At 44.2% G+C, this 15,963-nt stretch overlaps 1 protein-coding gene across 10 annotated transcripts in view; it reads left to right on the top strand.

Moving 5' to 3' along the window:
- The window catches only part of STXBP5L (syntaxin binding protein 5L), a 469,360-nt gene extending 457,252 nt beyond the window's left edge, over positions 1 to 12,108 (top strand). For all 10 annotated transcript variants that reach the window (XM_056793510.1, XM_056793513.1, XM_056793507.1 and 7 more), the window contains 4 exons: positions 450 to 615; positions 3,022 to 3,133; positions 3,980 to 4,200; positions 5,760 to 12,108. In XM_056793510.1, coding sequence (XP_056649488.1) covers positions 450 to 615; positions 3,022 to 3,133; positions 3,980 to 4,200; positions 5,760 to 5,801 — 541 coding nt within the window. In that variant the 3' untranslated portion in view covers positions 5,802 to 12,108. The remainder of the gene's footprint in view (positions 1 to 449; positions 616 to 3,021; positions 3,134 to 3,979; positions 4,201 to 5,759) is intronic.
- The last annotated feature ends 3,855 nt before the right edge of the window (positions 12,109 to 15,963 follow it).

A 15,963-nucleotide genomic window follows, 5' to 3' on the forward strand; every position in this document is an offset into this window, starting at 1 on the left:
CCCTCTAGTGGTGACGGGGCCGCAGCTCAGGGACGCTGCTCTCTCCGCCCTCTAGTGGTGACGGGCCACAGCTCAGGGATGCTGCTCTCTCCGCCCTCTAGTGGTGATGGGCCACAGCTCAGGGATGCTGCTCTCTCCGCCCTCTAGTGGTGAGGGGCCGCAGCTCAGGGACGCTGCTCTCTCCGCCCTCTAGTGGTGAGGGGCCGCAGCTCAGGGACGCTGCTCTCTCTCCACGCACTGGGGAAATACAGTGGCTTCCTTTGGGCGACTAGACGGGATTGGGTTTAGCACCGCTGACAGACATTTACTTAGAGAAAACGACAGTCAGAAGAGGGAAGCTTGGGAAATGCGCTCTTCTATTCCGCTTGTTTGCCTGGGCAGGCTGGGCTTTACAGTCACCGAGACTTCTAACCCCATCAGTGTGACGCGAATCTTCTTTCCTCCCTCAGCCTACCTAGTCTGCGCCCGATGCTGGACGTGAATTACCTGCCTCTGACAGACATGAGGATAGCGCGGACGTTTTGCTTTACCAACGAGGGGCAGGCGTTGTATCTCGTGTCTCCCACTGAAATACAGCGCTTAACTTACAGTCAAGAAATGTGCGACAATCTACAGGTAGGGGGCGCGCTCCGGCATGTGTCTGACGCCTTTTCAAAGGCTTCCATCTGACCCAAAAGCACTCCTTTTCTCCTCACGTTTCATAGCATTCTCCCCCTCCCCCACCAATTTAGAAAAGCCTCCCAATGGAATCCTTGGAAGAGAGGGCGGTGGTGGCGGACATGTCAAAGGCCGGTGCAGACTTCCGGCACACGGATCAGATGCGATGAAAACTTGGGAATCAGCTCTGCAATCCAAAGCAGAGTTAGTTCAGTGGAATTTGTGAGCGTGGTAATACAGAACATCCCGGAGTAAATCTGAGTGACAGAATTATCGGACCCGTTAAATTGATTGTTGGTTATAGTCTAAATATTCTTGGAACCATGAATCAGCCAGTGCAGACGGGAGAGGCCAAAAGGTCTGAGCCCACTCGCGGCAGAAAGATTCTACTTCACAGACCCAACCCATGTGAAATGAGTTAGGAGAGCCCCGCGGCTGTGCCAGCAGAGAGCCAGGAAGGCTGAACCACCCGGGCTCCGGCACATAGTAGGTGCTTAGATTGGTCAGGAAAAAGTGAAAGCTGACCAGCTCACAGAGCTGGTGTTGTTGCTTTGTGTTACTCTCTATGAGAAAGAAAGGAGGAAACTCCATAGAACCATGAGCAGGCCAGACTTCAGATCCCCAAAGCACTGAGGGGACGTTCAAAGCAAGTCATGTAACCAGGAGCCTGCCCGCCTGGGAAGGGAGGGGCTGTCCACGCAGGCAGATGGCCTCAGAGTGCTAGCTGGGCTGTGTGCACCACTCGGTCACCTCAGATCAGTCTGGCTTGATGGCCAGAGGCCTGCCCAAAGGAGCGGCCTCACCTGCCCATTTCCGGGGGAGGCTCCCTTCTGACAGGGTTCCCAGAAGCCTTGCTATCACACAGGCCATCAAAGAATCCCAGAGTCTGGAAGGGACCTCCGAGGCCAACTAATCCCATGAAAACCTCTGGAGCATCCCCAGACACGTGTCATAGCTGCAAGAAGCCCAGTGAGAGAACCTAGAGGGCTTCCCGAGGGAACCCATTCTACTTAGTGTCAGGAAATGTTTTCCTTCCATCAAGCCTGGATTGACGTCTTTGTACCCTTCTACTCCCCCTCCTCGGTCTCCACCACCCCGACCCCAGGACGAGGCAGAGTTTTATTGGGTGACAACTCTTCAGGTCGAGCTACTTGAGAGGTTCAGCACTTCTAGTTTGGGTCCTCGACTCTTCTGGTCACCTTCCTCTGGAGACACTCTCATTTACTGACCCCCTGATCCAGTCTTGAACTCTTACTTGCCTGCTTTTAGGGGGATGTTCCCTAATTAACTACTCCAATGAGCATTTTCCTCCCCACGCGTGACCCTAACAGATCGGGATCTTGTGCCCTCTTTTTCCCATCATGCCACGTGGTGTCTTCAGACAAATCAGAACCCCGCCGGTCCTCCCTTCAGAGGGGCACTGCCACTCCCTTCGCTCCTGAATCTCTAACAGGGAAAGGGGAGAGGCAGAACTAGGGGCCCCAGCATAGCTGCCAGCCAACAGGGGATGACACTTGTTGGCCTCATTACTCCTATCAGATTGCATCTGCCTGTGAGAACTCTGAATTTCGATTAGCTGATTTTAGTAGTGCATAAAGATTGGTTCTAACAACTGTTTATAGAAGGTATTGGAGGGGCAGCTGGGTATCACAGGGGCTAGAATGCCAGGCATGGAGAGGAGAGGACCCCAGTTTAAATTTGGCCCCGGGCACGACCTAGCTGTGTGACCCTGGGCAAGTCACTTAACCCCAGTTGTCTAGCCTTTATCACTATTCTGCCTTGGAATAGAGCCTTAGCATCCATTCTGGAAAGAAAATTCCATAGTTTCCTTTTTTCCAAGAGAATTCGCAGTAATTAGATGATTGGACTCAGGGAATAAGGAAAATATCAGGCTGACAAGACAACAAAGTTCTAAGACCATCGTCCTGCTCATCGTGGCAAGGCCGGAACTGCTAGGGCTGCCGGGTAGGGGGTGAGAGAGGGGCTGGCCGTTTGCCTGGGAGCTGGTTTTGACAAGGCAAGCTTCAGGATTTGGCAGGCACTGTAAACCGAGGCAGATGCAGATTTAAGAGTCCTCTGCTGCCCCATAAAAATGGGATGAGATCTGCTCCTCAAAGAAGTGATCTCTGAGGGAAGAGAGCAGAGGTCCTAGCGCTGCGTCTTGTGGACCGTCGGGGATGAGGAGGAAGAAGGGAGAAGGTGAATTAGCAGAAGAGAGCGTTGCCCAGGGAAAATAGAAGTGAGGGGTGGGTGAGGCCTCGGAGGCAGCAAGGCTGTCGGAGGGACGAGGGGCTCCGGGCCCTGACGCAGGACTGCCTTTTGTATCTGAATGACTCACATCTTTTTTCTCTGAATCTGCTCTAGGACATGCTAGGAGAGTTGTTTACTCCGGTGGAAACGCCAGAAGCTCAGAACAGAGGCTTCCTCAAGGGACTGTTTGGTGGGAGTGGACAAACGTTTGACAGGGAAGAGTTATGTAAGTAAATTCTTCCTGCAACCCGTACTACAAGGAAGTCCTTTAAGTGGGAGCTGGTGAAAAATACAAACCAAAACTTGCTTGGTTGCTTGTCTCCCTACCCAGGAGCAAATAGTATCTGGGGCAAATGAATTCTCTTTAGAAAACTTAAGTGTGCACTAGAGAAAGAAGTTCTTATAACTCATATAAAGAGTCAGCAAATCAATAAACTTGAAATTATGTGAATAGCTTATAATAATATTTATCTAACACTGTGCTAAACACTTTAGTCTGGCATTCTATCCACTGCAATACCTACCTGGAGAGAGAATTATATAATGAACATTCTTAAAACCTGAAAATGAAGTATTATGTTGATGTGGCATTGACCACTATGGCTTTGTTCAGAACTCTCCGTGCTAAAATAATACAGAGCAGCTATTTTTAAAATGTGTCCCTGAGAAACCCCAGAAAGTGAAGAATTCAAATCCCATGGCCCAGAATCTCCCAAACTTTAGGACTCTAGTTCCATAGAAATGGCTGCATGAGTCAAAATCATGTTATTCCAATCAGATAAAAAAAAATCTAGTAAGAGGCCACGTGCCTCAGTTTCCTCATCTGTAAAATGGGAATAATAATACCTTTAGTGTTTCAGACACTGTTAGGATCGTGGGAGATCCTGTCAAATGCTTTGCAAACCTTAAGGCGCACTATAAATACCAGCCGTGATCGTGATGAAAATGTTTCCCCTCCCCAATTGCTCTTCAGCTTCAAGAGAACAGTCTTCCATGCTCGTTTGGGGGGGGGGGGGGCGATGATTTAAAGTAATGGCGGTATTTCCTAACGAGTTGTGCTTTTCATTCCTAGTTGGGGAGGCGTCGGCGGGGAAGGCATCGAAAAGCCTCGCCCAGCATATCCCCGGGTCGGGTGGAATCGAAGGCGTCAAAGGGGCCGCCGGAGGGGTCATGGGGGACTTGGCCCGGGCCCGGATCGCCCTTGACGAAAGAGGCCAGAGACTGGGCGAGTTAGAGGAGAAGACCGCTGGGATGATGACCAGCGCCGAAGCATTTTCCAAACATGCCCACGAGGTAGGTCGGCGCGGGAGAAGGGCGTGCCCGTCCCGGCCCCCGGGCTGGGGGGGACCCTGGGGTGAGCCGAGAAGGCCGTCGGGGCACGCCGCCCCCTCCCCAGCGGGCCTGGAGCAGGAAGGCCAGAGCTAGAGGCCCTGGGCCTTCCCGTACAGAGGGAGGAAAGGCCACAACACGGCGAAGGCGTCGGCGTGCCTTACCGGCCCCAGCAGCACATCCCCAGTGGGCCTCGCGAGGCGAACACTCTCACACTGTCAGTTATTTGGGCGACGGGACTGTTTAACGTTAAAATGATCCCAATTTGGTCTGGCACCAGGTTATCCGTGTCTGGGGCTCTGGCACCGCGCGCTCACCCGGAGCCCCGGCAGCTGGCCGGGCTCCTGCCTCGCTCCTTTCTGTGCCCGGGTAGTTCACCGCCTTTCTTACGCTTCCGGGTTACAAAAGGAATGTTATAAGGGGGACGAAGCATGCGCCGAGCCCGTCAGAGTCGACTTTGTCGCAAAGCGGACAGAGGGGCTCCCGTCCCTGCAGGAAGGGCGGCAGCAGACGGAAGCTCCGTTCCTTCAGTCCCTGAAATAACCCGAGGGCAACTTGTGACCAGCCCCCCCCCCCCCCCCCCAGCTCTGTGGGTACGAGTTGGCTTGGAAGCTGGCCTAGGGGTTTACCGCCATACATGTCTGTGGGGCAGTTGACATCCCAACTGAACCAGGGACTTTGAACCTTTCTGTGCCATGGGCCCCTCTGGTAGTCTCCTTTAGAATAAGGTCTTTTTCTTACATCCATAATTGAAGGAAATGCTACATTTTAGCTAGAAGTTAGCAAAAACAAATGTTAATTTTCCTCATCCAAATTTGAGGATTTTGTGAAATCTACCTCTCCTTGAGGATGTGTGCCCCCTCCCACCCCCACTCACAAACTCCTCCTTTAAGCGTGAGCTCTGTGAGCACCCACGAGTCCCTGAGAAAGACAGTGAGTCGTTTCAGAGGTCGGCCAGGAGAAGTGGCAAGGCAAGATGCTATTTGTAGTCGCTGGCTCCGCTTCAGAGCCGGAGCCGGCCTCTGCGCCCCTCAGCAGAGGGGAGCTTGGGATCTTCCCTGTTGTGCCTGTCATCTGACCAGTCACCAAAGAAACCCCTGCATTCATTCCAAGGAGATGGCGTGAACCTCATTACAGTCGGCCTATGCTGAATCCCTTCTGTGCTCAGCCTCAGGAGGGAAGGGAGGAATCCCTGAAAGAGGACAAATGGCGTCCTTTTACCTTCTTGAAGGGTGGAGGACTGAGGGGAGCACGCCTGCTTGGTGACAGCCCTCAGATCACACTTTTTAGACTGAATCTTCAGAGTCCAGGTTGGACGCTCCCCCAATTTCCCTCCGTAGCATCAGTTATTTCCCAGGATAAACAGAACTGTGATGTTTTGTTGGTTCCGACCTGTGTGATCCGGCTCTCAGTGGAATACGTGTAAATTCTGAAGAGCCCGTTGAGAGCTTGGCTCCTTTTTGGGTCCCACATGTCCCCGTGGCTTCAAAACTTCTGACTCTGACACTTTGTTTCTTTTGTAGTTGATGCTGAAGTATAAGGATAAGAAATGGTACCAGTTTTGAGGCTGCCACAGACACCGCCACAGCACTGAGAACCCATCTTTCAGGGAAACACTTTATTCCCAGCATCACCATTCAACTGCTAGAAGTCACAGTTTCTTCTGTGAAATGTTTCCCAGTGATTCATCTGAGGTTACCACAAGGGAGACTTTAAAAAGGAAGGTTGACATCCCAAAGACTGGACCCCCAACTTAGATTGGTCTCCTAGTGTCCATTCCAAGATAGCGTCGTGACTCGCCTTCTCCCAAGTGGAATGGAGCTGTCATCTCGGCATGTAGTTTTTCTGAGGCGTTCTGTGTAAGAACCACGGGGAGTCTTTCTGGCTAAAAATATCCTGTACAAACTAAAACATTAATGCACTTAATAAAAAAACAAAAACCTTTGCATGATAAATTAACATCTTAAGAGGAAAAGAAAAAAAGCATGTTGTGACAGAAGAAAAAAAAGATTTATGGTAAGCAAAGCAAACTATTTTAAAGATCAGGCCAATTCCACAATTACAAAAACAATCTGCATTAGAAGATTCCCATGCATTTCAAGTATAGTTGCTATACACAAGTAAAGGGGGAAACCACCAGTCCCCCCTCTCATCTGTAACTTACATTTTTCATGGAACTAATGACATGATTGACTTTTTATTGGCAGGAGTCTGGTTAACATTCTATCCTCTCCATAAAGCTTTTGCATTATTCAGAGTTCCTGGGTTGTCACATCTGGCCATCGTCCAGTGCAGGAAACAATTCCCTCCTAAACTCATCTGTCTTCTCGGGATGAGCTGCAAGTTTCCAGGGGGAAGCGAATAGAGGGGGCTGTGTTGTTTCAGAAGCCTGGATTGGAAATTCTGCCGAGAGCTAATGTAGATTTGGAAAGCTGGCCCGTGCGGTCGTAGCCATGTGGTTAGCTTTGGGTGTTCGGTGAGCACAAACATGCCCAGCAGTTGTTTCAACGGGGCTGGGGCCTGTGAAAAACATCCTTGTTTACCCATTCCCTTGTAGATGGCACATCAAACCCCAGCGAGCCCTCTATCCCTGGTGGCTCTCAACCACCCAAATACCACTTTTCAAAGACCTAATTAATCTGTTTTGCGTGGCTCAATCAAACATTGATTAACCAGAACATTCAAGGCATGGGATGAATGTGATAGTCTATTCCATCTTCTAGCCGAAGCATTGACCAAAAAAGCCTTTGTTTTAACACTTGCAGTTCAAAATCACTTGCTAGTACGTTATATTGAACAAAAGTGGGACTGCGGATCTGGCAAGCCATGCAGTAGTGGAGAGAGTCGGGAAACGTGTGTTTAAAGGCCAGCTTTGCTCCAGGTTAGCTGGTGACTTTGGGCAGCTCAGTTTCCTCACCTCGACAATGAGGAGGCTGGGCAGGTCGAGACAGGATCCAGATGTAAATCCTATAACCCTGTAAATATCTCAGGATCCTCATTTTAACCACCAGTGATAAATACAGGCCATCAGAGCTAGAAGGGACTCTAGAGATCATGGAGCCCAACCAGTTTTTACAGGTCAGGAGGCTTTCATTCAAAGAAGGAAGGTGGCCCAAAGTCACAGGCAGAATGTTAACTTTCTTCTAGACCAGCCTTGAAACTACAAAGGCCAGACCCTCCCGCTCCCCGAAATAAGATCTCTTTGAGAAAAAAATATTTAGGTATATACACAGACCAATGATAGGCCTCACTAGTTTTATGCAAGTTAGGTGGGAGAAAAGGAAGCTTCTATTCAGACCAATCTCAATAATTAATGGCAGAGCAAGAGCTGGGGTCTCCAGACTTTGCCTCCACAATGGACCGAGTCTGTTTTAACCTCTGGTAAATAGCATATTGTTCAAACTAATTTCTTGATCTCCATAAATTTGCTAGTGAATTTTTCCCTCTCCTGAAATTAGAATGCAATTTCTAAAATGCCAGTTAATTAAGGAATCTCCTTAGTTGGGAGTCTGGTTAATCAAGGTTTTATTGTGTTTGCAAAAACAGAATTACCATTTCTTCTTAAGAATTAATTCTTTTCTCTAAGGCTTAGTCATTTTCACAGCCAGAAAGTGAGATTTCAAATTAGTTTCTTAGTGGGGATGCCCCATGTATTCCTATGCAACAGAGCTTCTCTTACAAACACTGTAAAATGTGTCAAGGATCGAGATGTTTGAAGGAGGCAGTAATTTCAGGTCACAGTATTTGTCCTCGTCCTGAAAAATTACCTATTTTTTAGGTGGTTACTTCTTAGAACCTCTCAAGACCACCAAGCTGCCTTGATGTGACATCCTGGCATGGGGGAGGGGGTACATGCACTTGAGTTAATTGAATTGTAAATAGTAGAAATAATTGGGAAACTTAGAAGCAAAGTCTGTATGGTGATATTGGCAGCTGTAATTCAGCATCTGTACCATCCAAGTCAAGGACCTGGTTTCTTGGCTTCCTTCTAAATTATCTAATTTGGGGATGTGGAAATTCATATACACTTTTCATTTTGACTAAAAGATATAGAGGTACTTGTAAATGTACAACTGAAAATGTCAGCCACCAGCTTCCCCCCCAAAAGAAATCATTCAAATGTCAACCAACATTATTGTACAAATTTAGCAGTGAAAATGCTTCAGCAGAAACTATTATTTTAAAGTTTGAACTTTTCATTTTATGATGAAATAAAATGCCTATTTTGATGGGGGAACCGATCACGCCTTCATGCTACTCTTTCTTGAGGCGGCAGCAATGTACAGTGGCTATTTCTGTGGCCAGGATGGCATCCCTGAAGGAGTGTGGCGAAGTGACCATTTTCTTCTTCCTTGGCATGCTGCGCTGTGGTTGAGCTTGGGGGCACCAGTAGCCATCTCCACCCCATCCCCACGGGGTGCTGGCATGCCTGCTAATACTCAGATGTTCAATGGCTGCTTCACCTTGTGGACATTACCAGGCTTTCAGACAAAATAATGGCATCACAACATAGAGGGTTGGAAATTGCCCAGGTCAGACATCCTGATTTAACCACCCTGTTTTTGACAGCCGAGGAGGACGTGTTGAGTTGCTGCTTGGGGAACTGGAAGGGCTATGGACGATTCTTAGTTTTCTAGATAATGAGCCCAGTTGGTAAGTTCATCCTCAGAGTAATGTAGAGGTATAGAGCCTGACCCCTGAGGCTTGCTCAGAAAAATCTCCCTCTAGCCACAAGATTTCAGTCCTCTGTGGGGCTAAATTCCTGCCCTGATAGCGGAGCTTCCTGAAATTCATTTAGTCATGTGACTAAATGGGGCTCGGGGCTCATTTCTTCTCCTTAGCTGTTCTCCCCTCCTAGGCCCCAATGGGAGAGAGTAAATGGGGCAGTTCTTCCTACTCTGCTCCTAAATTAATAGATAACTGTATATTTTCAATCTCATCTTATTTTTTAATGACTCACAAACTTAAAGACTAAGACTCAGAGAGGCCAATTTACTTTCCCAAAATTAAATAAGGGATTACCAGGACTAGAACCCAAATCTCTTCCCACACCATTGTTGGGGTTTTCCCCCCTTTACACAAGGCTCTTTTATTTTCAGTACAATACATTCTTTCAGATATTGATCCATAGAATGCAAACTTCTCCTGGGATAAGACCCAAACAAAATGCCAAACTTTAGCCTGTATACTGTTGATTAACTAGTATTTCACTTGGGCTTTATTTATTCTAAGTCTAGTCTAAAACAGCCTCTTTCTGCATTCCTTTAAAAAAAAGAAGAAGAAATTCATTTTGTTCCCATCCTAATTGAGAGAATATAATACTTCAATCCCTAACTTAATTTGCAGTATTTGGTTCATTTTCTACAAAAAGCTACATTTCAGAAAAGTTAGACTTCAGTCAAAGGGGATGACACTTAATTCGATGAATCATGGAGTCATTTTGTATAACCGCCCAAAAGGTTCGAGTTCAATTGTACCACAAAATTCGGGAGAACCTTTATTTCATCATAACGTGTGCTTTACATGCAGGTTGACAACAGCCTCGTGATACCAAAAAGACTGCACTTCATGCACACATATCGGAGACCCAAGCTAAATGATCCCACAGACAGATCTTTACTGATATGTCATATATAGAAAGCTTTCCATACTAATTCAGGAGAAAATACATCAGAATTCCTCAAATGCCAGAATTGTAGAGTATCTTTAATGTAGATTAACTAGAAAGAGACTAAAACAAAGTGTTACTTAGCCACGCTTTTTAATGAGTAGTTAAGAACAATTTGTAAGTGAGTTGATCGTGTGAAATTGAATCAGTGCTTCTGAAGTGCTTGAAAAGTCTCCTCCTAAGCATTTAAATTATTCCCTTTGAAATCTTTGTTAAGAGCAGAGCGAGAACTTTCTTCAAGTGGAGAATGAACTTCAATCCACAAACTCCTGATCAGTGGAGTCAAAATTAGCAGGTTTCACTTCATTGAAATTGCTTTTATCATCCAGTCAGAGCACTCTCAAAGAGATGCTATCCTCTGAGGCTTTTCTCTAAATGCCGGTTTTCCTACTGACCTCGGAAAAATGAACCCTTTTCTAGGACCTCAGAAGCACTGCTGGTCACTGCGAAAGCAGAGGGAGTGTTAATAGCTTCAAACCTGAGTTTCCATAAGAACTGCCCAAAGGGAGCACCACAAGAGGCAGCTGTAACTAGTCTTCTGTCCAGTTACTGACCCGATCTCCAGGCTGAGTCTCAAAAGAAGGGATTCCCACTTAGTGCTCCCGAAGAAAACGGATCTTCTTCCTGACATCCTATGCAACTGTGGGAGGACACAGGATTTATTCTCATAGCCACAGTTGGATATGAGCAATAAACCTTACCGTCAGTCACCCATTTCTCATTGTTTCGAGACTTCATTCACTCGTTCATTATTCTTAGTCCTTGGGAAAGCAGCACTACCGTGAGCATCCTCAACAGCATTTGATACAGACTCCACTGTCAGTGTGCTGGCCCAGGGCTTCCTGTTCCTTGGGAAACCCTTTTTTTTTAGCGATTTAATCATAAAGCTAACAGACCTGTACATATTTGATGCAGGTCTTTATTGGATAGAGAAGGAATAACATGGACGTTCACATTCAGATGATGTCTAAAAGTGATCATGAAAATCAGGGAAAAGAAGGTGGGCTGAGGAGAGAATACTGGAGAAGCTCTGCCCGGCTCCACATCACCGAGGAAGCCTGGTATGTGGAGGGAAGTCAGGGGGGTGTTTGTATCCCCGGGGCTCTGGCCTCCTTTACGTGAGGAGGGGGAGAGGCCAAATTGTTCAGAGAAGGCAAAGAGATTCTTGCCAGTCGTGTCCTCCACAACTTGTCACGTTGCCACCTCCCTTCTCCAGGCCTCCAGGAAGTCATCCATCACACAGAGGAAGCAATGTTTATCACATACGGCTCCCCAGTTATACTCAGATGGTCAAATCCAACAGAACCGGTAAAAGAGAATGAGCCTGGGTACCCAGGAATGAGCCCCGATAGGGAGAAGTGACAAAGAGATCACAGAAAGCAAGAGCATAGGGGGCCACCAAGAAGAACTTGGCTTCCTTTCCACCGTAGGTACCCAAACACAGGACGCCCAATGCAAGATTGCAAGAGGAAGGAGAGGAGAGGCACCAAGTGTTCTTGGCTTTATCATTTTACGTGAGGTCAACTCTTCCCCTAGGGAACCCTCCTCACCACTGTTCACCTTGGCTGGTCCTAGACAAGACAGAAGCAAGAGTGGAGGAAAGGCTAGAACCCTAGATGGGCTGATGGACTGGCCATGGGCTGCCTGATGTGCCCAGGAGACCATGGTGCTGTCCGAGTCAATGACTCATTATTACCATGCAGGACCTGAAGCGCTAGAGGAAAATGCCCTGTGGTGGCTGTGTCTGGATGTCCCCAGGACAGCAACAACCCCTCCCAAAAGCTGTTGCTGATTTTCTTCTCATTGGGAAACTCAGGCTTATGAAAAAGGTGTAGTGTGCAACAGAGGAAAGATGAGAGCGTAACCTTTGTCCATCTGTGCCCCTCTGCTCCTTCCCCTAACTGCCACCCTTCCCAAATGTACAAGCCAGAAAGGGAGCCCTGGTGGGCTTTGATGGATAGTGGTACATAGGACTGAAAATTCCAAGAACCTATACTTTTTAGTATTTATGTGATGTTTTACTCTAGAAAATTAAGAAACCAATGACACAATTGATGTACCTTTCTTTCATCTTCAGAATTTTTGCATCTTTTCAGAATATGAAAAATTACTATTTTTCTGTTGCATTTAGCACTTGTGACTATACTTATCAGAATTCTTGTAGTCTGTAGAGAGATCAATAAACTTGTATATGTTTGTACATAGATGTGCTCTCTGTATAAAAATATGTAACACCTATGTTGTGGACTGGTCAGTGTGCAGGACTCATGCTTTCCTATTACAGCTACCACCTATATGGCAAAGACCTCAAACCTGAAACATATTCACCAAGAGCTGAAATCTGGATTTCCCATGAAATGAGCAAAACGTAGTTTCTTTTAGGCCTATTTCAGAGACTGTCAGAGGCATATCGCTAATAAAGCAAATATCAAGTTCATTTGAAAAAAAGAAAAAGAAAAATCCTCATTGAGGTAGCTAGGTAGGTCAGTGCAAAGGTCTGGAGATGGGACAGAAGGTAAGAGGTTCTTCCTTAATCCCCATCCATGTAAAACAATGTTATCAAAGAAGGTGAAATGATGATGGTGCTTCTTCACAGAAATCCAGAAGATTCATCTTCCATCAAGGTGTAAGCTTTTTAACTTTTTCAGATAGTCAAGTAACCTAGCACTTATGAGTAGAAGATGATTAGGAATTGGGCTAAATAAACCTTGGGAATACAAATACAAGGAGAAAAGTAGTCCTTGCCCTCAAAAAGCTTACCTTGTTATGGGGGATGGCAAAGAAGGCAAGTAGCCTAGTCCCCCCAATAGGAGACGAGGCCAAAGGAGCAGAACAGAGCAGTCAGGGAACTTCAGCCTCAGTAGGAGATAGAGCCACTCAAATACCTAAGTCAGTGATGGTGAACCTCTTAGAGACTGAGTGCCCAAACTGCAACCCTCATGCCTCATGTGAACCACCCCCATACCTCAGACAGGAGGGAGAGAAAGCGCTCCCATTGGCAGATGGGCAGAGGGGAGGGGGAATTGAGAAATGTCCTCATGTAGAGAGGGGGAGGGGAGCAACCCCCTCTGGGGCTAAAGAATAAAGAAGAGAAGAGAATGTGACTCAAACACAAAGCCTCAATCCAGAAATTAATACCAGAGGTATGAGTAAACATAAGAAAACTCCAAATACAATGACTAAATACTTTAGAAGTTCCAAAGGTTCAAAAGAAAAAAGTAACTGCAATAGGTCCAAATAGAAGCTCAGAGAAAAGAATTCCCTATCCACAAGAAATACAGAAGTATCTAGAAGAAACCAAAGATATAAAACGACAACTAGGACAAAAGGATTAGCAAAAATTAATAGCTTAGAACAGATAATGGTAAATCTAATCCCAGAATTTACCTCCATAATTCAAAGAGGCCAAAAAGAAAATTACTCAATAAGGCAATCAGAAATGTTAAAGTAAAATCAAAAGACTAAGAAATAAACAAGCATGAAAAAACATATCCTATTAAAAACAATTGACTTGGAAAACAGTTCAAGGAGAATCATTGGACTACCTAAGAAATATGACCAAAAAGAGGCCTAGCTCCCATCTTTTAAGAAATTCATAAAACTACCCAAATCTCTTAGAACCAAAGAACAGATTGGAACTAAAAAGAATCCATTGTTATGTCTTGAAAGGAATTCTAAAATTGAAAGTTCCAGTAATGTCACAGTCACAATTCAAAGCCTGCAAATCAAATAACCAAAAAGAAAGAGTTCAAGTTCCAAGAAGCTAAGGTCAAGATAATATAAAACATGGTAGCTGTTTCTTTAAAGAAGAGGAGAGCTTGGATTAATATTCCAAAGGCCAGAAAATAAAGACATTTCACCAAGAATAACCTATCCAGCAAAACTGAAAATACCATGAGGGGAAAACTGGTCATTAATAAAATAAAGTGGATTTGCAAGCATTTATGACAAAAAGGCTGGAACAGTAAACACTTTGAGATGGAAATACAGGAGTCAAACATTTTAAGGTGTATGCTTTTATTGATACATTTCATTATATATTTGATCAACTGGAAGGAACTAAATGAAGATGAATTCTTATGCCTAAAAGCCTCCTCCCAGAACTTTAATATCTTCAAGGCTTATAGAAGGTCAATAAGACTGACTGAGAGACATGGAACAGTTTAATCTTGATGTTATTGGGAAGAGGAAAAGGGAAGGATAGGAGACTATAGTGGAGAGGAAAGGAAAAGGAAGGTAAAAACTCAATGTCTCACAAAATGGGAGTTCTTGATAGTAAGAGTATACAAACATGAAGAAAGGGTAGAGGGAACAACAGGTATCCCATAGACCTCACTTTCATTTAAATAGGACAAAAGAAAGTTGAAAACACATGTATACAGGGAATAGTGTAAAAATACATTAGGCTTATCAGGGAAATAGGTGGGGAAATGGAGGTTAAGAGAGAGGGCAAGCTAGGCGAAAAGAAATCATAAGCAAAACAAACTGTTGTCTGAGGGAGAGCATACAGGAAAAGATTAAAAGAAAACAAAATAATAAAAACCTACGCTAAGGGAGTAGGTTAAAAGGAGAAGGGCAATAGAGTAGAAATAAATCACATCATTTATAGATCACAAGCTTTAGACAAATTTGTTCTCTTTCACCATTTGTTCTTCTTTGTAAGGAGCGGGTCAGGGTCAAAGAGGGAGAAAAGTACAGAGGATAGTATGGAAGCACATAAAAAAATAACAATCATAACCACAGGAGCCATGAAATAGAAAGAAAAAAAGATAATAGAATGGAATAGAAAGTAGAATCCAACAGTGCAGTTTAAAGGAACATATGAAACATAAAAATTCACATACATATTACATGGGAAATATTCATGATTTCAGGCAAGATTGCAGTAGAAATTAAATAAAAATAGATAAGGAATGAGACTACATTACATTTAAAAACGCCATAGATATCAAAACGCAGATATTGTATCAGTACTTAATATGTACAAGGTGCTCCAAAACTGAGTGCAGTTTTAAGTTATTAAAGCTACTTAAAGCTTTAAACTGAACTATGACTTTGGGGGCACCCTATATATACCAAAAGGCACAGCATCTAAGTATCTAAAGAAAAGTTCACAAAACTGCAGGGAGAAAAAGTAAAACTATAATAGTGAGAGAATTCTGTGTATCATTTTTAGGCAAAGACAAATCCAGCAAAAATATAAACATGAAATAATTTAGGGACATGAATAGAACTTAAGATAAATTAGATCCCTGTTGATTACAAGGTTATTTCAAGAAAAACATTCATATATTTTTCAGCCATGCATGGTATCTTTACAAAAATCAAACATTCATTGGGGTATAAACATCACAAACAAATTCAGGAAAGCAGGAATACTGACCATACACTTTACTGACTATGATGGAATAAAAACTACATTCAATAAAAGACCTCTGAGGAAGGAATTAGAAATTAATCCGACTAAATAGTAATACTTGAGAATTGGGGAGTCAAAGAACAAATCATAGAAATAAAATCTCACTAAAGAAAATTGTGTTGATATTATACCATAGCTTATGCTATGCAACTAAAGCAATCTTTAAGGAAAGTCTATATCTCTAAATGCTTCCATCAACTAAAGAAAGAAAGTACAAATCAATGAAATGAGAATGAAACTAAAATTTAAAAACTAGAAAAGCAACAAACTAGAAACTCCCAAGTAAACACCAAGGTAGGAAGTCTAAAAAAACAAAGAGATTAACATTTAAAGAAGAGATTAATTAAAGACAAAGAACCCACTGAAGTGATCAATAAAATTAGTAACGGGTTTTTTAATATCAGAAAATTAAATTTCACAATGTCAAAAATGAAAGGAAAATATTTTTTTTAAAAAGACAATGTCTGATTATATTCAAATGAAATATCCAAATTAAAAGAAGAAGCAATAGATTATTTAAGTAACCTAATATCTGAAAAGGAAACTCAACAAGCCATAAATTAAATCTCAAGGAGGGAGAAAGAAACATATAGGACTAGATGGATTTATAGGTGAATTCTATCAAACATTTAAAGAAAAT

This window comes from Monodelphis domestica, chromosome 4, assembly GCF_027887165.1.
Source record: "Monodelphis domestica isolate mMonDom1 chromosome 4, mMonDom1.pri, whole genome shotgun sequence".
NCBI lineage: Eukaryota > Metazoa > Chordata > Mammalia > Didelphimorphia > Didelphidae > Monodelphis > Monodelphis domestica.